Source organism: Garra rufa, chromosome 1 (genome assembly GCF_049309525.1).
Source record: "Garra rufa chromosome 1, GarRuf1.0, whole genome shotgun sequence".
Taxonomy (NCBI): domain Eukaryota; kingdom Metazoa; phylum Chordata; class Actinopteri; order Cypriniformes; family Cyprinidae; genus Garra; species Garra rufa.
The window spans coordinates 1413799-1441710 of NC_133361.1; the positions used below are offsets into that span (position 1 = coordinate 1413799).

The 27912-nt window shown below is 35.9% G+C and overlaps 3 protein-coding genes across 5 annotated transcripts in view; 1 reads left to right on the top strand and 2 right to left on the bottom strand.

The window, feature by feature from the left end:
- Nucleotides 1–27912, top strand: part of LOC141327161 (E3 ubiquitin-protein ligase TRIM35-like) — a 308396-nt gene that overhangs the window by 75887 nt on the left and 204597 nt on the right. The window lies entirely within an intron of this gene.
- Nucleotides 3420–9830, bottom strand: LOC141326911 (cytolytic toxin-alpha-like). 2 transcript variants are annotated; one of them, XM_073835312.1, is made up of 6 exons: nt 9794–9830; nt 8307–8390; nt 8122–8229; nt 5918–5965; nt 5584–5676; nt 3420–5431 (listed from the first exon to the last, which is right to left on the bottom strand). In XM_073835312.1, the coding sequence occupies exons 2-6, from the start codon at nt 8368–8370 to the stop codon at nt 3969–3971; spliced, it is 1776 nt and encodes a 591-aa protein (XP_073691413.1). In that variant the 5' UTR covers nt 8371–8390; nt 9794–9830; the 3' UTR covers nt 3420–3968. The 2 variants fall into 2 exon arrangements, with proteins under 2 accessions (XP_073691413.1, XP_073691412.1); XM_073835311.1 differs by having other exon boundaries at nt 5584–5679.
- LOC141326831 (nuclear GTPase SLIP-GC-like) lies at nt 15003–26386 on the bottom strand. 2 transcript variants are annotated; one of them, XM_073835306.1, is made up of 18 exons: nt 26217–26385; nt 26049–26129; nt 25428–25518; nt 25077–25314; nt 24751–24966; nt 24487–24675; nt 24190–24368; nt 24024–24060; nt 20640–20723; nt 20468–20549; nt 20200–20333; nt 19940–20110; nt 19660–19823; nt 19304–19427; nt 18656–18764; nt 15548–15681; nt 15226–15304; nt 15003–15101 (listed from the first exon to the last, which is right to left on the bottom strand). In XM_073835306.1, the coding sequence occupies exons 1-18, from the start codon at nt 26227–26229 to the stop codon at nt 15046–15048; spliced, it is 2181 nt and encodes a 726-aa protein (XP_073691407.1). In that variant the 5' UTR covers nt 26230–26385; the 3' UTR covers nt 15003–15045. The 2 variants fall into 2 exon arrangements, 1 of the variants encoding a protein (XP_073691407.1); XR_012354192.1 differs by lacking the exons at nt 15003–15101; nt 18656–18764 and having other exon boundaries at nt 26217–26386.

Consider the following 27912-nt stretch of genomic DNA (forward strand, 5'->3'; position numbering starts at 1 on the left):
GGTCTGAACATCGCACTATGAACGAATTAAAAAAGAAATGGTCCGATGTAAAGGTGCAGGTGGAGAACAGCGGCGACTTAGCCTACGTTTCAGCGCATCAGTCAGAGTCATAGAGCGCAAGCAGATGAACATCGTTGTCTTGTAACGGTAAAATATCTTGTTTGAATAAGTGCAACGTTGTCTTTATGAAATAAACAATAGTAGGCCTATGTCTATAAAGGTTCATATAATGCCTCACTACATGGTGTGATGTTGACATAATGTGATTTAGTTTGACACAAAGCAACCGAGTGATCCTTGTCAGCTAGGTAAAATATTTTATAAGAAATTTCTATTTTGATTTTATGGTTATCTGCTGAATTTGCTGATGCTTGTAAATTACATGATGTAATTTATTAACATTTCATCATATTATATAGCCTATATAGCCATTGAGAGGGACATCCCAGTGGATCGCAGTGTTGTTTGAATTAGTTTACATAATATATATATATATATATATATATATATATATATATATATATATATATATATATACACACACACACACACATAAGATATATACATACCCTCTATATGTATATTATCTGTATAAAAGTTATTAATACTAATTAAATATAAAATAAGAATATTATTGTGTGTTATTTTTTTGGTGGTGGAGGGGTTGGGGTTGGGGGGGGGGTGCCCTTTTTTCAGTTTCAGCACATGCCCCTCAAAAGGTCTGTGCACGGCTCTGGTGCCACCGGCATTTCAGCTGCCCAATCGCCCGCTCTACAAGTGCGAGAATGGGCATCATTGTATCTGCGCTCTTGGTCAGTTTGTGGGTTGTTGAGGGGGGTTAACAGCCACGTCTTTAATGGATAACCGCGGTCTCCTGATATGCAGTTAAATAGTTACGCTCAATAAAATAAAATAAAGTCAAACTTAGCTGTTTCCGATTCACGTATCCAAATTGTTCTTCAGATGGCGCCCTTACAGCAATGTCCGTGCAGTCGATCGCTTGCGCTTACATTAGGATAACCGGTGAGCGCTGCAAATTGCGCTTTGTTTGGCTGGTCAACTGCATGGTATGGAAATCTTATATACCTGCTAGACATGCGGATGATCCCGTCCCATACAGCTGGCATTGCACGGCTCAAAGACGACTGGCTTAACCCCGAGCGATCTGCCAGTTCCCTTTGGAAAGAACAATTTGCCAGGAAACCAAGCGTTATCAGCACCTGTAAGGGAACGGGTAATGCGTGGCTCCTCGCTGTCTCCAAATTTGGACCCAACTCAGGAAAGAGCTCCAAGAGGATAGCTCTTGGAAATCTGAAACGGCTTATAAGCCAGTCATCATCGTGGGCCAGAAAATCACTGTGATCCCTAAACGTTCCCTTCGGATTCGGCCATTGATGTATAAGGACAACATTGCCATAGACCAAGGGTTGTATACATTTGCAAATGCTTTTATATGTTCTAAATCACATAATTGGTAGAAAAATATTGTCTCAATTAACCCATTTTATCAATTATAAATTAATAGCAATGTTTTCCACATGTGTTGGTGCGATACTTTGTAGTGTGCAATTTAAAATAATTGCCTCTAGGAGTCCCAAGGGAAATAAAACAAACACACGCACAAAAAATACACGTACACCAGACATGGAGTTGGCGTGGATCAACGCACATTCTCACGTTAATTTCATCGTTAGTAAATCCAAACGTGAGCGTGAAATCTGGCGTACGCAAAGTTTTTGTGCGTACGCAGCGTTGATACATGAGGCCCCAGGAGATTAAATTTTACCAAGAGAAACCAATTGTTGAGTTCAGCTTTCCTTATTCACTCCTTCACTGCAGTTCTTTCTTTGATTGAACTTTGAAGTATTTTAAATTTAAAGGTGCCATAGAATGTAAAACTGTATTTACCTTGGCATAGTTGCATAATAACAGTTCAGTACATGGACATGACATACAATGAGTCTCAAACACCATTTCAACAATGGGTTTTTCGAATGGGATTTTGGTTAAATCCCTTAAATAAGGTTAAGGTCCGTGGTTAACACAAGCTCAAGATACTTTCACGTTTTAATGTACGACATAAAACACCAGTTACACCCCACTCCTGATTTTTTTAAACTGTTGTGATTCATAAAAAAGACGGTTGCTGTCAGAGAAATTAAACATCTTCATGCTGAGCAGTTTATCACTTTATAGTGTTTATAAATGTAGTATAATTTTATATTGTCGTTCGTGTTTTTTTTTTGCTTTGCCCTGAAATGCAACCAATAGTTTTGTAAGTGAGATTCTCGTTAATTACTGATGTAACCAGCGGAGACTCTGGGTTCATACCATGAGGTAAATTAATTTGGCTATTGTTCCATGTAAACACCACATTTACAAGCCTTTTGTGGTCATGGTGAAGCTTGATGCATAATGCTTGAAGCCATGTTAAAATCAAATGTTTACTGGCACATGAAGCTGATAGACAGCAGACAGACTGAGGATTTTCTAGAAGCAAGGATAAAATAACATTTTGTGTAACCACTCTAACAAAATGAGAGCTAAAATATAGTACTTTTTCACTAAAATAAATCTAATCTTACCAAAAACTTGCTCACTCATAATTTCATGCAGTAGATTTTTATTGAATACTATGTGGAGACTAGTTTTTAATTCAAATATACATATTTATCGAGGATTTTAACTGACCTTATTTCAAAATGTACAGAAATAAGTGCTTTCATTTAAGCTGAATTTGGATTCGGACATGCCTCCAAAGGCAGCACTTTACAGCTTTCGGACGCAGCCATTTATTTTCCTTCCTGTGTGAGCTACTGAAATAAGCCGCTCTGTAAAACAGCCAATCAGAGCAGAGCTCTTCATTAATATTCATGAAGCTTCCAAATAAGGCAATAACAGAGCATTTCATTCTAGGGACAAATCCTAGGGTTGTAAGTAGAGCTGTAAAACCGTTTCTGGGGAATTTCTGCCATTCCCTATGCCATATACCTTCTATGTGGTGTTTTGTGGTGCTCAATTTCCTACACCTTCTACCTTATTAAGTTTATTCTCAGGTTAGGGAAAGATAGTCAAAGTAATTTTCATACTCACAACATAAGCCTCAGAAAACTTCTCCGTTGTCTGTTCTGCTCAAGTCTATCAATCAGAGTCTTTTGGCAGGCAGGCTTCTTGGTTATAATAAAGTATATTTTTATTGTCTATAGGTTAAATACTTCACATACAAATGCTAGTATATATATATAAAAAAGTTAATTTGCTAGCTTTGTTGGTCTTGGTCGAAGGCATCAATGGCAGGTCGTCTGGAAGCTGTTGATCTTCTCTTGCTAATACATGTTATAAACATTTTCTTAACAGATGCTTTAAACAACAAGTGTGGTGTTTTATTTAATAAAACACTTTCAATAAAGCAAATACAATACAAGTGTGTGGTGTCTTTCTTAATAAAGCACTTTCTAATAAAGCAAGTTAAATACAAGCGTGGCATGACTTACATGGCATCGAGTGAGCAAACTCCCTCCAAGCTCCATGAAGGGATTGTGAAACCCGAATTTACTTTAATGTCGGAAATTATACTGTGCATATTTGATGTCCAATCACATGAGGACAAAATATATAAAAACAATATTGACTGGCTAAGATCTAAAGTGAGAGAGTTCAGAGTTCAGTGGGACTTTAGTCGGCTAACAATGATTTTGGAAAACCCTGGATGGAGGACAGTGCCTTGGGGCTTAATATTAGCAAAACTGACCTAGCAAAACCTTTGTTTCTTAAAAGAGAGGAAGTTAAGCAAGTGGACTTTTGGTACAATGATTGACTCTAAGTGTGTCTTTGACAAACATTCAGACAGTATATTTTTAAATGACTCACCAAAGCCTCATTTTACCGAGGAACCTGAGGTGCTTAAAGACTGAATTGTTATAGCTGTGTATAAATGATTTTGTTGGATCAAAACAGTGTCTCCTGGTTCAGATCTTCCGCCCTGAAAGCAGTCTGAAAGGATACTGTGCCTGTTTGTCTTTGATCTGCCCATGTTCATACAGATAGATGGAGGAGCCTGGATTGGAGGGATCAGATATGCCAGAAATAACAAAGAGGACTTTCTGCCCCTCGAATGGCTTTGATAAACTTTTGAAGACATGGATGTTAAATCTAGTCTTCTCCATGATTTCAGGATCTTCAAACCACTTTTTGACAGGCGCCGCAGGACGCAAGCTTTGTTCCCCATCGAGCTCTTCAAACCGGTCAGTCTTCAGAAACTCCTTTAAGGCTGACAGATACAGATCTTCATATTCCAGAGATGTGAAGGTCAAGCAAAGCACTCCGGGATAATCAGAATTTAGAAGGGTTCTGTTGAGCTCGTCGGAGTCTACAATTCTGATCCCTTCCAGTAACTTGGTGAGAGAACTCAAGATGTCCAGCTCAGACTTTGCATCCTTTAACCACTGCTTCATTGTGTCAGCATTGAATGGGGATCTCCTGTGGATCTTCAGGATGTCTTCCAGAGAGCTCTCCTCCAGCGTTCCTCCTCGAACAGCAGGCAAGACCCTAGCGACTGCTTTCAGTAGCATTGCCTTGTAAATCCTAAACGAGCTGTGAAAAGAGCACAGCCTCTCATCAACGCTTCTGAAACTATTAACCAGTTTGTTTCCGGACAGGTCTTTGTGTGTCCTCTCTGCCTCTGCCAGCCTCTCCATGATATCTTCAACGGCGAAAGCCACACTTGTGCTGATTTCTCTCTCCACTCGAGCTGCTGTTGCGTTCAGAAGATGAAGAGGATGGAGCCAGACTTTGATGGGGACTTCATCCTGAGGATTGTCCTTCAGCAGAGCCGGGAGCCGCTTGTACACGTTCAGGGCCTCTGTGTATGTGCTGGGGTTCTGCTGAAGCCGGACATCACCGTGAAATGTGCAGCTGATCTTCTCAGCCATTTTCTTTTCAGCATCGGTCATTTGTAAAGCCGCATTTCCCTCAGCTGATAATTCAGGGATCTTTGCAACCATGGCATACAGCTGTCCCTCCACCTCCTGCTTGTTTTCTTCCTCTGACAATGTCCCATCAAACACCATGAAAGCCTGAGCTCCGTACAGAACCGCGGTGACCACATGGGTTGCCGTTTTCTGGTCAAACACCTGAGGGTAGGTGATCTGGTCCAGATGGCTCATACTGAGCTGTTCATATCTAGTGGTTTCACTGTAAAACATGGTGATCCTGGACTGATGGTTTGAGGATTTGGTGTTACGCAGGTATTTGGCAGATCCTCCCGGCTCCACGAGACTCCCCAAGAAACTGACCTTCAGGGAGGCGCTTACATCCAAGACACTGAGTTTGCTTGAGAGAGAGTCCGAGCTGTAGACGTCTGAGTAGGTTTGGGGCTTAGGACGACTGTCCAGATCTTCTCTCAGCGATTTCTTATCCCACAGAGTAACACCTGAAATCACAAGTAGATCTAACAGTTATTCTCTGTATGAATAAGCGGCGGATGGATGGTTCAGCATGCAGGTTTTTTAGCGTTTTTATCACAACGCTGGGTAAGTGTCAATTCAATATGCTTTGATAAGTTAGTTTAGGGTGAAGCAGCACCTGGAAGGAAGGAATCCTTGCGACAGTCGTACAGCGTACCAGGAAACAGAGGTCTTCCTAGGGCTGCCACTTCTATTGTGTCTGACGGCAGAGCTGCTGAAAATAACAAAGACAAAAGATCACTTTCAGAACAGATTTAAAACAAAGTTTGTCAAGGTTAGGTGTGAGAAACCCTGAACCGCACACTGCTAACTTTATTTAACATGTTGTCCGACATTATGAAAAATGCCAAATATGGATGTGTTTATATTCATTGCTGTTGATAATCTGACACTAACTGTGATTTATACAGTAAAAAAACAACAACAAATGATTACTACAGATGAGACTGCACCTGGTTTTCCTGCGTTTTTCTCGGCCGTCTCTGAGATGTTCCGTGGCTCTGTGAAGACAGAGAAAAAGTCAAAAATATGTGAAGAAATATACAGAGAAATGTAAACAACATGAGCATTAATGAAGTGTTCTTCTCCTGCTGAGTGTATCATGAGTCACCATTCACTTCCTTATGTTCAGTCCCCATAGAGAACAAGTGTGAGTGAAGAAATGGCACACAGCCTCCGCTGTATTCTCATAAGAAGTTATTTGTCAAGTGATGTGTGTTTATTGTCCTTTTATTCCTATCTGCTGCATTATTGTTTTTCTCTGTTCAAGGCTAATTCCGTATTTCTTATTTCCAACTGTTTAAACGAGTAGAAAATTATTCCTTTTATGGTTTTGTCTTTGTAAGCGACGACAAATTACTACGCAACAAGGTTAATTTAGTTTTGCTTTTTAAAATTCGTTTTATTTTGATAGAGTTTTCAAATCTGCACTAAAATTTTGTTTAGTTTTTATTAGTTTCATTAACAATTTTGTGAACCCATTTCTATTCAGTTTTAGTTTTTCAGAGATCAAATAGAGATCATGATTTCCTGGCAATTCTAAACTAAGCAAAATAATGAGACAAAATATCAATTGCTGCAGTCTATTTAAAAGTGTTTAATTCATTTGAATGAATTATTAATAATTTAATAGATAATATTTGTATTTAAAATATAATATATTTAATACACCAATGTTTAATATTAACTTTATGAGAAATGGTTTGAATGAATAAATGACTTGCTCACACAAACATTACTGGATGAATCTGGGTTTTTGAATCAATCTCTATTGAATGTCAAATACATTTTTAACAGTTACTTTAACAGTCTCCATCTAGTGGCCAAACAATGCAATCCACACAAACGTTATTTGAAGCGCCAATGACTTTCAGAAGAGGATGTGCTCTGTTTTGATATATCCAAACTACGAGCATTAATCAGACTATTGCTGTGTTAATATGAATGACTGTATTTGAAAAGACTGTTTGTGAAGCTGTTTCTGACCTAAACATGATGACAGCTCTCTCTAGAGGCAAATACAGATTTGAATGTAAGACTTTTTCAAAGGTTTAATAGACATGAGGAATTGTTGTCATTTAGAAATGAGATCACGTGTGTGTTTGAATCTCTATTCTTTAAAGATGAATCAGCTCTAGTATATTGGTTTGATCGCTTGTGTTACATTAAACATAAACAATTTGGTCTAAAACTGCTGCAGTAGCCCAGATTTAATGTTCAGGTCACTGTCTTTATTTTTCAGTCATGGGGTGAGATCGTAATGATTACAAAAATGATGATTTATTTTTGATAATTATTATTTTATTCAGTCAGTTTTTCAATAAAAGTCGTTTCGTTCTAGTTTTTCATTTGTTTTGATGTTTTTATTTTATTCCATGGTCATTTGCTAATTTATAGAGGAGTTAAACCTAGTATTGCTCTTTGCAGCGCAGTATTTGATCAAATCGGTAATTAAGGGTTATTTTCATCAGTTAGGCACATTATCTCCAGCATTGTGTCTGCTTCGAATCAGACACAGAGATGAAACAGTGCCATAAGACCACATTTATTTGAATTAATTATAGCATTTATTTCAATAAATTGTTGAGAGAGAGAAGGAGAGAGAGAGAGAGTTGTGTGTGTTACCTGACTAACAGCTAATTAACTCAAAAACTATTCTGATGAATATAATGTAGTGATCTAGTATCTAGGCTCTTTTATTATCATTACCATTTGAACTGAACTGATGATGATATCACTGAACTCATTGATCAACTGCCTTTAACTGAACACTGATTATGTACAATAACGCGTTACTTACACACTATTGTGCTGTTTAAATACTGTGCAGTTGCTTTGACACAATCTGTATTGTTAAAGGCGCTATATAAATAAAGGTGACTTGACTTGACAATGCAATGTGATCTCCAATCTCTCTCTCTCAGTGTGTGTGTCAGTGTGCATCAATTAAAGCAGTGCTCTAATATATCTAAACTGAGTCGGAGCGACCTGTGCATTGAACGGTTTTACCGTATAATACTCTAATGAGAGTTAGTACATATGTAGGTGCAATATTACTAAAGGCACCTGATCAAAGTGAAGTGAAAGCTTTCACTGAGTGCTAATAATCAGTGTGTGTCAGTTAGGGTTAGAGTAGTTAGGGTTAGAGTCACTGTACCTGTAGTGCTGTAGTTGATGGTGACTGAGCCTGTGATGGTGTTTCCAGTTAAAACAGGAGCATTTATAACTCCTCCAGTCTGAGCGTTCACACTGACACTCATCTGGACTGGAATACAGACAGAGAGATTCATTACATTTCCTAAACGACATCTTTAACTTCACTCATATTCTGTTCTTCATCACCTTCCTGGTGTTTGTCATCTTTCGGCTCATCTGGTGTCACACAGCGCTGCTCAACAGAAGCCATCGTCCTTCACCGACTCGCTGCTGAGGAAGAAAAAGCGTTTTATTGGCTCCACTGTTACCAGACACTGGCCAGAAATAAACAAGCATCTCTGTGAAAATGAGCAAGTAAATAAAACACAGCAGCAGTTATAAATGATGAGCTATTAATGTCTCTGTGTGGATGGGTTAGTCATTATATTGAACGCAAACATAAAATGTCGGATTTGTTGGCTAAGAATCATGTAGAATAAAGAGAACTTGTGGCTAGTCTAGTTTCTGCTGTTTCTCTTTTCTTCAGTCAGTCTGCAGGTGTTTATCAGCGTCTGAATTCACGATTTCACTAAACTGATTCTTCAGACATGGGACAAAACATGTCCAATTGTACCAGCTATTGGGCTCAAAATAAAAGTCATGAAGGATTAATAATAGAATGGATTTAAAGCAAGTCTCCCCTTCAATTTAATTCCATCATTATTATATGAACACAAAACCCTGGATGAAACATGTCTATAATAATACAGTTGGGTTGTGTTCTGATCATTTGTTAAAATGTTTCAATGTGAATATTATGATCCTGGTGAATGTAAATAGATGGAGGAAACAATGTATCATTTGTGTTCCAATGATATATCCAAATACTTAAACGTGAATCTTGAATAAAAGCTTTAGAAACAATAAAAAACTGTTTGTTGGGTTTATTTTAATACAGCTATTGACTACGAATAAAATGACAACAAACTCAGGGATTAATATTTTGATAATATTTCATTAAATGTTATATTTGTCGAGGAATTGTTAAAAACATCTCGATTGCTTGACTGCAAAATAAGTGATGGCAAGGTGAAAAACACATTTTGATAAAAAAAAGAGAAACATTGGGAGGTTAAATCAAGAAGAATCCCTCGTTTATTGTCTCCTGTCTACAGTAATAAACACTAGGTGTCAGTGGTGTTACAGTCTTACAGTAAACTGGGTTTTTCTCAAATCAGAAGTGAAGCTGTTGCTGAAAACAACATCAAACTCAGTTCGTTACAAAACTGCATCAATCACATTACATCTACACTTAATCATAAATAAACATCTTCACTAGTTAGTGTGCTCTGCTCAGAGTTGAACCCTAACTTTGTCTAAAGTAGATGTGTTTGTAGTTGTAAAGGACTTCAGATTGTTCATCTCTTCAGGATTGTTATTTATTCTCCAGTCTTTAAGATAACCGAGGTGCTCAAATGTGCTTTAGTCTGAAATAAACAAGTGAAGTAAACATTCACCATAAATATAAGCTCGTAAATAACACGCACATCATTTCTCGAACTGAACTACAACATGAACTATTATCTATGAACTATTAAATATTAGTGATGTTACTTTCAGCAAAGAAGCTCCGACAAAACCGTGTCATTTGCATGATCACAATATGGCAGATAAATACAGATGTAGGAACTTACATTCTTGCACCCACATGTTACACTCGAAGAAGATCAAAGTGGAAGTAAAGGAAACTTTGACGGAACTGACGTCAGCACTCTGTACACTACACCAATCTCCTCCACTTTCAAAAACACGGTCATTCTAGCCGCCGCGTTATTTTGTGTTGCGCGCATAGACGACACGTTACGGTAATACAGCGTGTTCATTTATTGAGCGAGTTTCTCAGTCAGTCATGAATTAAAGAATGACAGAAAAACACATACATTTAAAAAATATAATACAAACATGAAAATGACTTCAGCTGTTGAGGAAAATTAAATGTAGAATTTCCAAATAATACAAAACAACTGTCTGATGAAAAATAATACCAAAGCATTTCATAAACTTGCAAATAACCATTTTATCCGTAAATTCATGTCAGAACTGTCTGATGTCCTATTACAAAATAAAAGCCCTCCAAAATACTATTTATGACCACTGATCTATAATAGAGAACTGGATTGCTCATGACGTCATAAAAGTGAAGCCACCGCGCCGCCATATTAGTATTCCCTAGTATTCCCACACATTCCATTGAATGAATAGGAAACTATACGATTTTATTGAGAAAACATCACATAACAAGTCAGTGTTTTTATACCTGAAGTCTCACTGTACATTTTCACAATGCAAACGTCCTAAGCATGTAAACGGTTAATGTTGGGAATTCCCTCTGCTTATTAAAAATGTACGTTCATAGCCTACATTACAGTCGCGTACATCAGATAAACAAACATCATACGATCTCAGTACAGCTATTCACGGTTTATGTCATTTTGTTGTTTATATTCGTACAGTAGACTAACTGCATGTTTCAACAATATTTAACAGTAACGTTATTCATTTTGAAGCAGGTAATGATTTGTTCGTTAAATTAACAATTAATTCAACATACACAGCATTTTACTCAGATGGAAACGGTAATGTTAGTAAATTATTACAGAATTTGCTGATCTGAAGAGTCTGAAATAGATGTTGCTCAATCAGGCACATTAAAAATACACACCATGACTCGGAGAATATATCACTGACTACAAATGATACGGACTTAAATTTCAAAGATTTGAATTTCAATATAACGAGCAATATCCCTGCTGAAAAAACCAGCATATGCTGGTTAGGTATGTTTTGGTGCTGGGATGCTGGTTTTAGCTGGTATATGCTGGTCCTTTGCTGGTTTATGCTGGCCCCTTGCTGGTTTATGCTGGTCCTTAGCTGGTTAATGCTGGTCCTTTGCTGGTTTATGCTGGTCATGTTGCTGGTCAAGGACCAGCATAAACCAGCAAAGGATCAGCATTAACCAGCAACATGACCAGCATAAACCAGCAAAAACCAGCAAGGGACCAGCATAAACCAGCAAAGGACCAGCATATACCAGCTAAAACCAGCATCCCAGCACCAAAACATACCTAACCAGCATATGCTGGTTTTTTCAGCAGGGATAGTAACAGAGACTTGTATTATTTACTGTATAATCGAATCAATTTCAGATACTAATACCAGATATATGGTACTGTGTATTATTTTCTGCATAATTAGGTACATAAAGAAATATATTTAGTGTTGGATCAGTACGTTACCCGTCTCTGTAAGTGCGCAGCTGACACACCCACCTGAACGATTTCAATATATTGCTTATCCAGCCCGAATAGACCATAAACATTCCAGAAAACATCTTAAGTCAAAATTAATTTACATACACATATCTTAAAAACTAATCCTGTGTGAAAGATACGCTTCAAATCGGGTGATTTTAGGTCAGCAATTTATGTGACTCAATGGCGCTCTCTGCAGGTAGGGAATAGTAAGATGGCGGATCGAACACTTCCGGTGGCTTCACTGCCTAACGGCAGTTTAGAACGCAATGAGCAATCCAGTCATTATATAGATCAGTGTTTATGACCAATTTTCTCTGTGATTTTTGGATAGCTCTAAAAAGGAGACTCCCTGATTGCACAGACTAATTTCAATATCGACACGCGCACATGAGTAAACAGATAACTTACAAATAGCATTTATTTCACCATGCAGCAAACATAAAAAAAATAAATAAATAAAAACCTTTTAAACCGTTTAACTGATAGTAATAATCGGTTAAAATTCTTACTGTCGGTTAACGGTTAAACGGTCAATATGAGCGTCCCTAATGCCTGTAAAACCTGCTCTGTTTCGTTGGTCCATCTCTTTACAAACTTTGCTACAGGTTTAGCAGATTTAAGTTTTTGCCTTTAGGTTGGTATAGACGGTTTCATCGGGCGCACGCGCCTGGACCTAAGTTAACTTCCGGTCTGTGTTTGTTTATCTGTCTGGTTCGTGTCGCGGGCTACAAACGCAGCTAATAATGAGTAATGAAGTTGGTCTCAGGTTATTGTGCTGTGGTATGTGTTTCCCAAACATTTATTTATTTGTGGCGACCTGCCACGATATAAAAACCGACTGATTTTCCAATTGGAAATTGGAATTAATAGACTAATTAATTAATCTTATAATAGACTTCTTTGAATAAACGTAATACACGTTTAAAAATCAAACCGAGCCGTGGGTGTTTTTATATCACTGTATTTCTGAAGAAAGACTGTCTTTAGAAAATGTCATTTTCATTTCATCCTGCATAAAGCAGCTGCTTTGTCTATAGCCATTACCGGGGAAACCTCGTTTCTCGTGCTTAAAGCACCTCCTACTGGGAAGTAATGAGTTTGCATTTTTTAGTAAATCAGTCTAATTTACGCAGCCAACATATTTTGCTTGTTATTAAAAAAATAATCTACTCTAGAAGGACTTAGCTGTTGTTATTGATTCTATTTGGATGTCTACCGGAAGTTAAGTTTGGGCCACAAAAGCGCTCATGCGCAGTAACGTTTGTTTATGTTGTTGCCGTTGAAACCGTCTATAAGATGAACCAGGCAGTGATCAGAGAGTCCCAAAGCTGCCAAAACAGACAATTGTTAGGTTTCAAAAACAAAATAAATCCATCAGAGAGATAGCAGGAACATTATGAGTGGCCAATGTACAGTTTGGTACATTCTGAGAAAAAAAAAACACACTGGTGAGCTCAGCAACATAAAAAAGCCTGGCTGTTCACAGAAGACAACAGTGCTGGATCCAGCCAAGTGAAGAACAGTCTCCAGGAGGTAGGTGTGTCACTGTGAAAGTCTACAATCAAGAGAAGATTTCACTGGCAAATACAGAGAACTTACCACGAGGTGCAAAAAGGCCAGATTGAACTTTGCCATAAAACATCTAAAAAAGAAAGTCCACTTCTGGAAAAGCATTCTTTGGACTGCTGAAATTAAGATCAACCTGTAGAATGACGAGAAGGTCTGGAACAGGGCCCCGTATTCACAAAACATTTTATCTTAGCACTAGAGAGTAAGGGAGGGGTTGACCTCATTGCTATAGATGATGTCAGCATGCTCATTAGCTATGCACACAGTGATTGGCTGATAGGGGAGGGGTCTCTATCAGAGATTTATTCATAAAAATATTGTAGAGGGCGATATTATGTTGCCATATTCAAATAACGATTCAAAAATAATGTCAATTAGTGTCAATAATTAAACAAGTATTTGTTCAGCTAATTGTCAGCCTCTTACATGTGTGCTTCTCATAAATAATTAGCAGATATGCATATAAACAACATTTTAACTGACCGACTAGAATAATCATGGCTGATAGTAAGACATGCAAATGTAAAAGAAAACCCAACTCAAGAACAGCTTCTTACCCAACCTGTTCATGAAAACAATGATATAATCAAAGGAAAATTTGAAGCATGGATAACCTCCAAAACCAAAAAAAGATGTGTGGGAAAACATATGTGTGCCAATAAATGCAACATGTTCATAAAATGTTTACGTTCCAAGGCAGATTGCCAGCAACAGCCATTTTAGCCCTGCTAAAAAAAAAAAAAAAGAAACCATTACAATTTTTTTTTTTTTTTTTTTTTACTGGTTAAAATAGAAATTGTATTGGTTTTCATGGTAACGTTAATAGTGCCTGTTAATCTCTACTGGTAATTGGTCACACTCTATTGTTGGCTTGTTAAAACCACTAAATCCTAATGGAATATGTCCCAAAAAAACAGTACAGGAAACCATTTATTAATTATTTATTTTAATGGTTAAAAGTTGATGGTTAAATCTAAAGTTGATGGATTTGTAATGGTATTTGTAGTGGAAACAATTTGAATTTCTGTGATGATTTTTTATTTTTTTTTTCAACAGAGAGGATAGGCTTAGTTTGTGATTCGGTCTTAGTGACTAGGAGTCCTCTTCACTACTCCTAATGTTTCATAGATTTAGGAGCTAGTTTTAGCGCTGAAATGCTTTGTGAAATACTCTTAGAGCAAAAATGTAAGAGTCCTACATTTAGGATTGACATGCCCACTATTTTTAGGATTTTCTCCTAAATTGGCAATTATGAGCTACTTTAAGCCTTAAGATGTTTTGTGAATACGGGCCCAGATCATGATCCAAAACATAACATCATCGCCTTACTGAAGTAAGCTACAGTAAAGACCTGGCAAAGTATCACAAAGGAGGAAGTCTCTGGTGGTGTCCATGAATTCCAGACTTGAGGCAGTCATATACTGCAAAGAATTTAACAAAATATTTAAAAAGAACATTTTATTTATGATCATATACATTTGTCCAAAAACAAAATACACTTTCTTGTTTCATTTTAATTCTATTCTGGTGGCATCCAGAGCCAAAATTAGGAAAATTGTGTCAGTGTCCAAATATATACGGACTTGACTGTATGACCACGTGCTGACACTGCTATGTAGTCTAGTAGACAGTAAAAATGCAATTGTCAGTAACTTCACAACAAATTTTTTTTTTTTTTTTTTTTTTTTTTAAATATGACTATCTTTGCAAATTCATTTAATTTATGTAGCCTCATGTCTAATCTAATAATATCATCTGGCATCTTAAACTATGTATACACTTAATAGTTGCTCTGAAGCGACACACTAACCCATGCATAATCATTTCCATTGATTGCAAACAACAACATTATAATAACACAGATAGCCCTAACATTAAGCAGTTGATACAAGAACCATTGTTTGTGAAAGAAAAAATTTAAAACATGTTTTGGAAAATTCAGCAAAATTGTAAAAACATAAATAAAATAAAAATAAAATAGAATACAATTTGAAGTGGCAAAAACATGAACTGAAGAGTAAAACGTCCCGTGTTCCATGTGAATTGTACTGCTTGCATTTTGCTCAGTCACTCAGTTGTTGTAACAGTTTCTCAAGTTCTTTAATGTCTTCAAGAACATCTAGAGAAGATACATCACAGAATTGCAATATACTGTATATTCTTTTAATATAGCAGTTAATGAATCTTAACTGGATTATGTCTAATCAGTGTTGATTTGGATACTTTGAACAAGTCTCTCTTACCCAGTTCGATTTTGCCAGTTTCTGTGAGCAAGAGTATTGACCTCTGTAGTCCAGACTCGAGAGCATCATTTATATATTGCTGTTCAAAGAACACATGAATGAACACATATTTTGACAAGTTTAGAAAAATCTGTTTTATGAGTTTGTCAAAATTCAGCAACATTTTACATTTCTAAATGCAGTTCATACGGATCTTCAGACCATGTTTATTTATTATCATAATGCATTTCATGACCATAGTCATGGTGAAGTTTAAACATTAGAAAAAATGAAAAAGCTCCAAACAAAAGGGATCATATGTTAAGTATTCTGAAACAAATACCTCCAAATCTCTGAACTTCCTAAGCACTTCTTCTTTTGCCTGTTTGAACATGTCATGTTTCAAATTCTCAATTGCTTCTGTCAAAGTATTCTGCATTTTCTTCATGGATCCTGTTCCCTGGAACTTCGCAGCTTCTAAAATTAGCAACATTTTGTATCTATTCATTATATAACTTTTCATTCATATAATTAATTTAATTCATATATATTAAACAACATAATCATGTACAAAATGAATAAAGTGTTTACAGTATTATTATTATTATTTTCTTTTCTTTTTTCCTGATGAACTTTTATTAGACTGCATTGGAAATAGAAAAGTTAAGTTCGTTTTTTCCCCAGCCGACAACCGACGTCGTTAAGTTATTACTAACCGACAAGATTATGTTAAATTACACTTAAATTTGAACTGATTGGTGGCTGTGACACATTAAAAACAGCTAAATTCGTTTTCAGGGATTAAATTCACACAAGCAAAAAGCAGCATAAACATCAGAACATCATGCGCAGAGAAAAACCTAAGCTGTATATAAAAGAAATAAATATGCCCATATGTGAAAATATATTTTTCTGAATGAATAATAAATAAACAAAACAAAAGAGAAAAAAATTAACAAGTACAAAATACATTATAAATTTCAACATTTTAAAGCAACATCAAATGGAGATTTGCATGTTTGAGAGGTAGCTCGTCTTTTTCATACCATTTATACAATTTTAGATACACTTGATTTGATTGATTTGTGTAAGAGGAGAAATATAAACTATAGTTTGGAGTGTTAAAATTTTATTTTATGTATTATTATTATTAGTAGTAGTAGTAGTAGTAGTAGTAGTATTTTCTTTAGATTTGTTTTTGCGTATTTTGGGCTGTACATTATGGTGGCGCGCTGCCCATGCAGTTTATTTTTATTTTTTTCTTATTTATTATATATTTTTTTCCTTTCCTTTAAAAAATTAAAGGAAAGGAAACCATTTAGATTTGGCCTTATGTCCATGTAAGTACGCCTACCCTAGTATTATATCCTAATATTGAAAATAATGTAGACAAATAAACAGAATGGTCATTTTTCAAAAAAATAAAACTTTTATTATATGACTGACAACGAATACAATTGTTAAGTATCACAAGTGCTCCAGTGAGTTCTGCAAGTTTTTTTATTTTTATTTTTTACTTTTTTTAATTTTTAAAAAAGTGGAAAAGTTGTTCTTCTATTTCGGAGAATATAGTTAAGTCTGTTTTAAGTCTGTTATCCATTTAAAAATAATAATAAATGATCAGCACTATCAGCACAGTATATAACACTAATCTGGTTACACAATAGAACAAAATGCAAACACTAGCCATGAGCCGTGTCCATTTCGAGACTAAACGAGTTTAACGATCAGTACAAGTTTTTTTTATTCCTCTCCAGTTTAAACCGCTCCGATTTACATCATTTTAGCCTGGAACTAGGCCTAAGTCTGGTCTGTGAAACCAGAGGGAAGTGGTTTTTTGTTTGTTTTTGTTTTCAGTTTTCTGAAAAGTAGCAGTTAATGAGGCCATCAGCGGCATGCAGTATAAAGAGCGCAATGTTTATTAATGGCAGAGAGGGGGTGGGGGTGAATGCTGTCTGTTGCCTTGTAATCAACATATTATTGAGACTCTTTTGGGGGTGTGGGGGGCGGATTCCGACTGTTTAGCATTAAGTTTCATTTCGAATGCAGCATTCAAATGCATTCCAGGGAGAAGGGGAAAGCTTTCCTCACACGCTCCACCTATGACGCACCCTCTTTTCACAAAACATTAGTGTCCACAGCCCTGACACACTGTACGGACAAATACAGTCCATCCATGTGTAAAGTCATCTCACAATGACCAAAATCAGCAAGCTGCATTCCCAAGACATCAGGGCGATGAGGTCTGCTGGAAGTTCTACTCAAGAAATATCCCGACATCTGAAATCCATTGGTGTACACACTACTTTGAGCACTATCAGAAGACATTACAAAGAACGAGCATCACACAAACGTAATCCTCGCAAAATGACGGAGTAAGTTACCCACTGCATAGTCTCGCGTAGCCAGACCTTCAGACTGACGGCTGAAGGTGTGGAATTCATGGCAGCTTTAATTAAGTTAAGTGTACCATATGCATCAGACATTTAGCCAACGTTCCGTGGGCGTGACGTCTGAGGCTGAGACTACCCACTGCATGACGCGAACACAAAACACAAAGTCCAGTGCGTTACATGACTGCCCCCTACTGATCATGTCTTTCCTGTGTCGATGTATTTTCCGAGATCCCTCAGAATACACCGGCGTAAAGCGAGACCACTTTCCTTCCTGCGCGCATTTTAAATGGCCAGATCTGTGTGTGTGTGTGTGTGTGTGTGTGTGTGTGTGTGTGTGTGTGTCTGTGTGTGTGTGTGTGTGTGTGTGTGTGTGTGTGTGTGTGAGTGTGTGTGTGTGTGTGTGTGTGTGTGTGTGTGTGTGTGTGTGTGTGTGTGTGTGTGTGTGTGTGTGTGTGTGTGTGTGTGTGTGTGTGTGTGTGTCTGTGTGTGTGTGTGTGTGTGTGTGTGTGTGTGTCTGTGTGTGTGTCTGTAAAATTCAGTAACATAAGAGAAACATAGCAGACACTTAACCAAGGACAGAAACAAAGGAGAACTTAGTGAGTAACTATGTAAATGAATGAGGGAGGTACTAAACTGATAATAAGTTAAACAGGGAACATAAGAAACTAGAACAAAACACAAGGAAAAGGCAAAAACAAGACATAAACCTGACAGCAAGGTTCCATTTGTTAACATTAGGTAACTGCATTAGTTAATTAGTTGCAAGTTAAAAAATAGCAATGAACAGTTTTTCACAGAACTTATTAATCTAATAAAAATCTTAAAAATTTTTATAATCAAATGTTAACATTAATAAATGGACATGAAGGAACAACGAACAACTGTTTTTTTTTTAATAACAAGCATTAACAAAGACTAATAAATGCTGTAAAATAGAGAGTTCATTGCTATTCCATGTTTACAAATGTATTAACTGATGCTAATAAATATTAATAAACATTGATATTACTTTGATGAAACAAAATTAGTCTATAAATGGTTAAATGATCGCTTACTTTTATAATGGGGAACCATTGCATCCTTAATTGTTGTTTCGATAGATAAGGAGATTTCCTTCTTTCTTTCAATAACTTCTCTCTTGAGACTCATCTTGAGTTTGATTTCCTTTTCAGAGAATTGAAGCAGTAAACACAATGTAACAACAGCATTTAAACTGAAATTATGACACATGCATAGGGTTACAGGTTTCCTATTTAGCAGCTACTTATTGTCACTTTATAAACAGATCATTTTAATTTGTGCAGCATTTTATATTTAAAAATAGTTGTGGGGCCAAGCAAACCAATGACAAATATGTTAAAACGAGATTACCTACAGCAATTAAAAATGATCTTACAGAGTGTGGCTTGATCTGATTGGTCTTGCTTTATTGTGCCATGGCGAATTGTTGGATACCATTAAAATAATAAATCAATATGTAGATGGCCATACAAAAATCTCATGATTGAAATTGACTAGTTTTTACTAGTACTAATTTTTGTCAGCCTCTTGTCTGCTATAGACATGTTTTATTTGACTACATTTTTCAATTTGTAAAGTGAGATCATTTTCATGCATGCAGATGTTTCATAAATTGTTTATAGGAAGGATTTGATAACCCTAGGCCTTTTGTTTTCCCACTAAGATCTGGGAATACTGCTCACCTCTCTTTTGATGAAGTTGTCAATGTGATAACGTATGGAAGCTCTGGGTGGCTCAGTGTCATTTTGGATGATACTGAATTTGTCAATCTGTTCTTGCACTGATTTCCCGGTTTTACAATGGATTCTAAAGCAGAAGAAAACTAATTGCAATGCTTACATGCTTATAATGCAAACTGCTTTTCCTTTTTTAACTTAAATATTTAAAGTTTTACCCATGCAACTATTTAGCAAAACCAAGTAAAATATTTAATATATCTTTCACCTACTGACACATATGTTCTAATGAATAAATTGATGACCTGTATATTACTTCCTTTACATCTTTAAACTGAATAAGGCAATAAAACAGAACTTACGGGAAAATTGAATAAAACTCCTCATCGATGATTTTGTACATGTGTTGGGCCAATTCCACGTTTAGATCCAAGTCTCTATTCCATGCGTTTGACCAATGATAGCCATCATTTTTACACAGAGCCTTGAGGATTTTATGAAACCCTCCTTTGCCATGAGACAAATTCTAAAAAAAATCATGCATAAAATATGACTGCAGTTAAAAGTAATTAAAAAAAAAAAAAAAAAAAACAGAACATCATATTTTTGCTCCACATTTCAATAAAACAAAATCCCACTTACAGGTGATATAATGGAAGATGCACTGGTAAGACATAATCTCTCTGACTCTTCCACTCCATCTGAGAGACATTTATCCAGAACACAATGTAGCATGTCAAACTGCCAACCTAACTTCTCCAGTGCCTTACATAGGTTTTGCTCAAAATTTTTTTGGACCTCTGTCTGAGCACCCTATAGAACACCCAAACAACAAATTAATAGCAATAGATGTCAAATGTATATATCATTGCCAGCTTTCTGAAAACATAAATAACTTGTACCACAGTGTCTGACTCCAACTGCACACTTTTGATCAAGGACAAAATTCCCTTCGCTTCACTGACATAATCTCTGGCCAGGTCTTTGGTGACGCTGTTGTTAAGATTCTTCAGGACTTCCTGCAACTTTGGGATTTCTACAGGTTGTTCAAAATAATTTGTTTTAATTAATAAACATTATAAATAATATATTTCCTTTCAGCTTGGTTGACATTTTTAAATAGTTAATTTAAAAAAGTAAAAGGTTCTTTTCCTAGAAGTGATACTTTACCTGTGTCACTGCGTTCCAGGCATAATGTTTTGTCAAAATATGCTCTTGCGCTTACAGTAAAAATGTTCAGAGTCATTTTTTTCTATAATAATAAGAACAACACATGAGTCTGTATGTAGCAATATAAGCAATGTCCAAATGTACACGCGGTGGAAATATATTAACATAATACCTTTAATTTAGAATTTTCAAAGCTTTCTTTCACGGTCTCTTTGGAAGAGATGTTCCTCTTACGTATACATGCTGTTTTCTGATCCTGAAAGATGATTAGCAAACAATTAAAGTAAGGTTCTATTTGTTAACATAATGTTACAACCTTAGTTAACATAAACTAGCAATGAACAATAATACCTTCATTTGAGCGTCATCCTGCTGAGTTCCGATATTTGTTTTTAAAGATCCGGCATTAACAAGTGCATTAGATGTGACAGTGAGTGAGTGCATGTGAGACAGAGCAAGTGCGGGTTTATGCAGATGCATTTGGAGCATATGTAGTGTTTCTCAACATATGTTTGACCAGTCAGCCTTTTAAAGTTCAAAATCGCTCTCATTGATTGGCGCTTGGTCCTTGACCACTCTCTCTAAACGTGAACTGCTCGCTAACATATATAATGATCAGTGGAATGTTTAGAGAGAAAGTGTAATAGAGAGAGAGAGAGAGAGTAATAACATCAGAAATAATATCAAATCAAGCTAAATATTATAATATATTAACATTATAAACACTATAAACATAGCTATACGTTAGTTCTCCTAAATCCAAAACGAATCATTTAATTGTCACGGAATTCAGAACCAGATGAAATAAATATATAAAGCTAAGAAACCCAAACAAAGCGAAAACTGACATTGGCGCTGGGTTCACGTACCTCTGTAATTCGGCACAAATCCAAACGTTTCCATATTCGCAATGTATTTGAATGATAAACTATTATATATAATGTAGACTAGGATTTGTACTTCACGTTCATATATCAATGGGGGGGAAAACAATCTTGGCAAAACAGCAGAGTAGACCGATTATACTAGGCTGCGGACTATTAAACTGACCAGAGTAACATTTTAAATGTTTGGTTGACTGTACTTTATTCTGACAATGTAAGTTTGAATTGCTAGATTATGTGTTGTGTGTGTGCGCGAGGAGCCGGCACAATCCAATAGCTGAAACATAAAATACTATTTCTGGTCGTGCAGAAAAGAGTAAGACATAATTCGAAACCGCAAAGTGCTTACTTTTATTTATAAAACAGAACATTTTTTTACTTTTGTAAAACAAAGCAAACGAACAGGATGTGCCTTCCGTCATCTGGGACTCGGTTTCCTTTTCGTGAACTTGTTTCACAGCGCTGCGCCTATGAAGGTGAAACAGTAGCAGAACTCGAGAGCTTGTTGATTTGAATGTGAAAACTTGTCATGTTAATATTCGTATTTGTAAGTTGAAATTTAAACTCACAGCTCTGATGTGAAAAGATGAATCTTTCGATTTGCACACACAGACAATGATCAAAACACCTGTGTTTTTAATTTACAGAAATGTACAAATGTGTAAAATGACAGACACAAGTGTGTAGGACATATTTGCTTTCGCACTTTACTTCAGTTTTGCTGCACAACCTCTCGGATCTGGCAGTACAACTCCAAATCCTAGCGCTTTGACTTTTGCTACTCTTTTTGCGATATTCCTGTAGCAAAACTCACTCGTGCACTTGTAAACGCAGACGTGAGAGAGCAGAGTCGGGGGCGGGGCTAGAGTGGGAATGAAGTCATTTTTTATTGGTCGATGCCTGACCAATGAACAACGCTAGCCAATGCGAACTGTAGTGTAGTATGAATTTTTTCAATGGATATGTATCAGTTATTAGTAAAACGCTGGAAAATATTTTCATTGAATATCCTTAGCTTTTAAGGGATTTTGCGCTGCATTCATCTTGTCATTCAGTTATAATCTAATATAAACAAATAATGAAAACATGAACCGCTGAGAAACAGAGTTGCTGTATTTGCAGCAATTTCTAGTAATTATTAACCCATAATGTGCATTAATTTTGGTACTAAATAATGTGCGCAATATTTATGATGGCCATTTAACATTTACTAATATGCCTATTATTTATATTAGACTTAGTGTAGTAGTTAAGGTTAAATAGAGAAAATGTTTTTAAATTCCAGCGCAAAGAGGCAAATTAGAGACATTTGGTGGCTAGAAAGATAATATTCATAAGTAATGTCATGGTTTAACCACTAGATGCTTATGGCTTTTTAATAAATACTTTAGATCTAGTTGCTCAAAACAGTATTGCCGGTCATAACTGCTTCTTTTTTTTTTTTTTTTTTTGGTTTTGCTTTCTAATGTACATTTAGGCATTATCAAGCACTCGATTTTTTAAATAGTTGCATTTAAAAAGGTTCATTAATGACATCCCATGTTATGATATGTATGTTTATAGGCATAAGCACAAGTGAATATTAATAAAGACAAGGAAATAAGGAATTTGACCCAATAAAGAAGTTTAAATTATATTTAAAAAATAATAAAAACAACAGAGTTGCAGAGTGGCAACTCTGGTACAGCGTTGTTCATTGGTCCGGCATCGACCAATAGACTGACTTCATTCCCACTCTAGCCCCGCCCCCGACTCTGCTCTCTCACGTCTGCGTTTACAAGTGCACGAGTGAGTTTTGCTACAGGAATATCGCAAAAAGAGTAGCAAAAGTCAAAGCGCTAGGATTTGGAGTAGTACTGCCAGATCCGAGAGGTTGTGCAGCAAAACTGAAGTAAAGTGCGAAAGCAAATATGTCCTACACACTTGTGTCTGTCATTTTACACATTTGTAGCTATTAATTTTCAACTTCAAATTAAAAACACGGGTGTTTTGATCATTGCCTGTGTGTGCAAATCGAAAGATTCATCTTTTCACATCAGAGCTGTGAGTTTAAATTTCAACTTACAAATACGAATATTAACATGACAAGTTTTCACATTCAAATCAACAAGCTCTCGAGTTTTGCTACTGTTTCACCTTCATAGGCGCCTCACATCTGTTTTAAATCTGTTAATTAAGTCAGATATATTTCACATATTTTTACCTTTCCTATAAAGAAATATTATTGTTTTTATTATTTTATTTTTACCACAACAAATTAGATTTTTAATGAAACGTACATTTTCCATCATCCTGCTGACCTATTTTTGACCCAGGGTTTGAAAACCTGTGCCCTAGACGGCAGTCCATGCAGAAACTTGTAAACGATTATAGTTGTGGCATCACCGTTTAGTGAGGTCATTGAATGTTCCGGGAAAACTGAAGTTGTACTGTCAGTGTCGGTCACAGCGCCTTTTAACTGCTGTTTTGGATCCGCCAATTATTAATTTACAAATTAAGAACTGACAATACCTGTACAGCATTTGTTATTCTTAATGATAATTTCTACATTTACTAATAAAACTATCCATTCCCGTTTTTTCTTTGGAAGATGATCCCCAGACATAAGCCACATGTGCATAATTGGAAATTGGTAAATACATTTTTAGATACATTTTTGTCATTTTTCAAACCTTGTCTGGTTTTTCCTCATCACTGGGCCATTCATTTCTATAAAGAAAAATATAATAATAATAATAAAAAAATGTTACATAACAATGTTGGAATTTTACTATTTCTTTTTCTAATTTAAATGTTTATGGGTTGAACAAGACACCGTGTTAATAAAGAGCTTCTGACCTAATGTATTCCTCTTGATCTATATCGTCAGTCTTGGTAAAGATGAAGTTAATGCTTTTGCACTCCCCTGCTTGTGTCATGTAGTAAACACAGTGCTCTAATATTGCCCAGGGGTCTTCGTCAGTAGTGCCTCGGTTGATGGAACTTATGATCCACACTATAGAGCACTCTCCTAGTTTCTGTGGAAAAAAAAAACAAACACTGTGTATTTAAAAATCAGTTTGGCTTGATTCATTCCTCTGATAATTAAAATGTGCTATTGATAAAAAGTAACTAAAGAGAGCTGCTTGTATTGACCTTTTTCCATAGGCTGTCTCTAATCTTGTTGCAGTCTCCAGTCCCAGGAATATCAACAAAGACAATGTGCTCTAGGAGAGGGTTTGGTACCTTGATGGCAACACTCTTCACAATGGGCCAGTACCAGTTACCAGGATTTGATCTACTATGCTGTATGAATTGGGAAATCTCCTTGGCAAATGTGGAGCTCTGTTAAACAATCAATTTCATTTGAATGATTTTAAATATTTGACATGAAATCCATTTTGCTTTCTAAAAACTTACATCAGTATTTGAAATTGGTTTCTTTCCCATGAGTAACAATTCATCAATTTTGGCAGATTTGGCATCTTTTTTGAGCTCCTCCAGTGTTTTCTTGAATTTATTAGCACCATACAGTGCAGTGATCTTTTCAATTGCAATTTTTGTCAAGTCATCATTCTTGTCCTCAGTTTTATCAGACAAATTTAATAGAAGATCTTGGAGTTGACTGTCCCAATCCTGCAGAGATACATGAGACAAACATGAATACATTCCACAATGTAGAATTATGACCTTTACACCTCAGCAATTTAAAACAATAACAATAAGATGAATATTGAAAGTGAAACCTCTTTAGAAATGAATTCAATTTCTGCCGTGTAGTTGGAGTCACTCGGATTTCCTTCCACTTGTGTAGTGATGGCTGTACAAGCACCAGAGGAACCAGATGGAAGGAGATATCTTTCTCCAAGGATTGCATTCAGAAGGGAGCTTTTACCTTCTCCAGATCTTCCAAAAATTCCAATGGTTACCTTCTTGCTGGTTTTATTGGATTTGTTCATCCTATCCACATTTGAAATCTGGTCTCTGTACGTAAGGATATAAAAGAGGTATCTGAACACTGTTTCACAAAAAAATATTTTCAAATGAACACTTTGATCAACACACAGAAGCAATGTTCAAAATTGATCAGCACTTACATAATATAGGTTTTTAAGTCAGTTGAGTCTTGGATTGCGATATTTTTTTGAATTTTTTTAATTATATCCTTTGTCTGCTTCATGATTAAATCTGTGTAGGAAAGTAAAGAGAATTCACAGTGAGAATGTTTTGAGGACTCTGTGGCACATTGTCAGTGGTAAAGTTATTTGAATTGGAGGAGTATTGCTACCTTACACTGCATTCATTTGTATAGGTTTAAGGTTAAATGAAGTAGCAATGCACGTATTGTACATTATTACAATGCTGCCATTTTTCTTTTACTCCAAGATAAGTTGACCACTCCTATTGTAAAATCAGTACCTAATAGTTTTAAGGTCTTAATTAAAATATTGCTTCAGGCACTGATGCATATATAATGACATATATAACAAGTGTAAATATTGCCATAGTTCAAAAGTGATATGCATGAATGTGTAAATACAATATGTCAATAACATTCTAGTATATTTGAAACATTCTAAAAGAGAACATCTGGTCCACACTAACACCCATTCCTATGCGTTTTTTTTTTTTTTTGTTATCATTGTATTTTTTTCTTTTTAATATATGATTAAATACCTCTGGTGGTGCTATTTTAGTGAAAGAACAAAAATACTTGCCTGTTCTAAGTTCCTGTGAACTTTTGGTAGGTCGCTTTGCACTTGAGCCGGATGGTTCATGACTACCCTTTCTTTTAGTATCTATCGGAGAATTTATAACAATACTTTTATTTATCTATTTATTTTATTTTTTTTTACAGAATTTCAAAAATAGAAAGTATTTCCTACCTTGGCTAGTCATTGTGGGGTAAATGATGCCTAGAAAAAAAAGACTTAAGAATGAAGTAACTGATCAAATGTCCAGGTTCAAAATGGTGGTGTGTTCTTTGTGTCATGTTCTTATTAATCCTATTGTATAATGTGCCCTGCCCTGACTGGGTCAGACTAGTTCAAACTAGTTCCAAACACTGTTTTTGCATCTGTGAAGGGCACTGCAGGAAGCAGACGCCATATGCGGTGTTATACTGCCAATAAAAAAATACATAAAAATGCAAAAGGATGTCATACGAGGACATGAATAAAGTAAGAAAGCACTTACTTTGCAATTAAATCACAGGTTTTCACGTTCAGTACCTGTATGAATGCTGCAGGCAATATTTTGTTATGAAACACATGTAAGGTTTGTTTCATGTGCTTTTAACCTAGACATTAGATAACACAAAGTCCAGTGCCACTCCTTAAACTCCACCCTTATACAGTGGCGGACTGGGACTAAAAAACAGCCCTGAACTTTGACTCGGCTCAGCCCACAACAACAGATGTGTGTGAAAGCTAATCAGCAACAGACACGGGTCTCAAAATACTTAAATCTTAACCCATGATGTTTTACCTTCCAAATTATAGCATTATCTCTGAAGATGACTAAAAGATGTGTTAAAAGCATAGTGTAGAATACTCACAGAAATAAACAGCAGTCTTTTAATGTCTCTCTGCTGAAAAATATGCAGGTAAAAAAAACGGGGTTTATGTATTACGTCATATATTCCATGCAATCTTAAACTATATTTATTACTTACTAATCTCTTAATTAATTTGTGCAAAAAAAATACGGCACTGCAAAAACTGTTCATCTAACCAAGTCAAAAAATCTTGTTTCCAGCTAAAAAGTATTTTTGATCTTTGAGACTTATATACTAAGCAAGAGCAGAAGATGTTACAGTATATTATTAATCTTATTTTGAGTTTATTTGTCTTATTTTGAGAATTCTTAGCAAGTGCGATTTGTCTCATTACATTGGCAGATTATTTCACTTAATTTAAGAAGCTTTCGACCAACCTAACCCTTAAAATACTTTAATTTTAGTCGAAAACTTCTTAAATTAAGTGAAATAATCTGCCAATGAAACAAGACAAATCACACTTGGTAAGAATTCTAAAAAATAAGGCATATATACTCAATATAAGATTAATAATCTAACACCTACTCTTGCTTAGTATATAAGTAACAAGGTTAAAAATACTTTTTAGCTGGAAACAAGATTTTTTGCAGTGTGTACAAAAACGGTTTAATTACTTATTAAATATTTCTTCTGACTTCATGTTAATGCTGCGGCATGTTTATATCGTGTTTTTTTCCCTCACCTTCTCAGCCCCACCCTTTTCTTTCCTTTTTTCGTATTACCAACACCTGGGCCGTTTCTCAATACCAAGTACGCAAAGTTCGGACTTGCGTCCTTCCTAGTTCAGACTTGGAAGTTTGACTTGGGAGTATGAACTCCAGAGGACATGAGGATGCCAGTCCTGTAATTCTGCAAATGGAACAGCAGTGTACTTGATAATGTCAGTCAGCTCGCCTTTTCTACTCCGGTTATCTTCACTGTATGTATTTACAATAAGACGAAATATGATATTAACCTCCTCTGCCTCTTTTCATTTTCAATTAAACATATTAATAGCTGCAAAAACGTAGTTCAGGGAATGTACA

Coding starts and splice junctions, on each gene's coding strand:
- LOC141326831 (XM_073835306.1), bottom strand. Junction 19,824..19,939: donor CATCTTCCATTATATCACCT/GTAAGTGGGATT, acceptor GATTTTTTTTAG/AATTTGTCTCATGGCAAAGG. Junction 15,682..18,655: donor AATGGTTCCCCATTATAAAA/GTAAGCGATCAT, acceptor TGCTAATTTTAG/AAGCTGCGAAGTTCCAGGGA.
- LOC141326911 (XM_073835311.1), bottom strand. CDS start 8,370: ATGGCTTCTGTTGAGCAGCGCTGTGTGACACCAGATGAGCCGAAAGAT. Junction 8,230..8,306: donor AGATGACAAACACCAGGAAG/GTGATGAAGAAC, acceptor TCTGTATTCCAG/TCCAGATGAGTGTCAGTGTG. Junction 5,966..8,121: donor CATCAACTACAGCACTACAG/GTACAGTGACTC, acceptor CTGTCTTCACAG/AGCCACGGAACATCTCAGAG.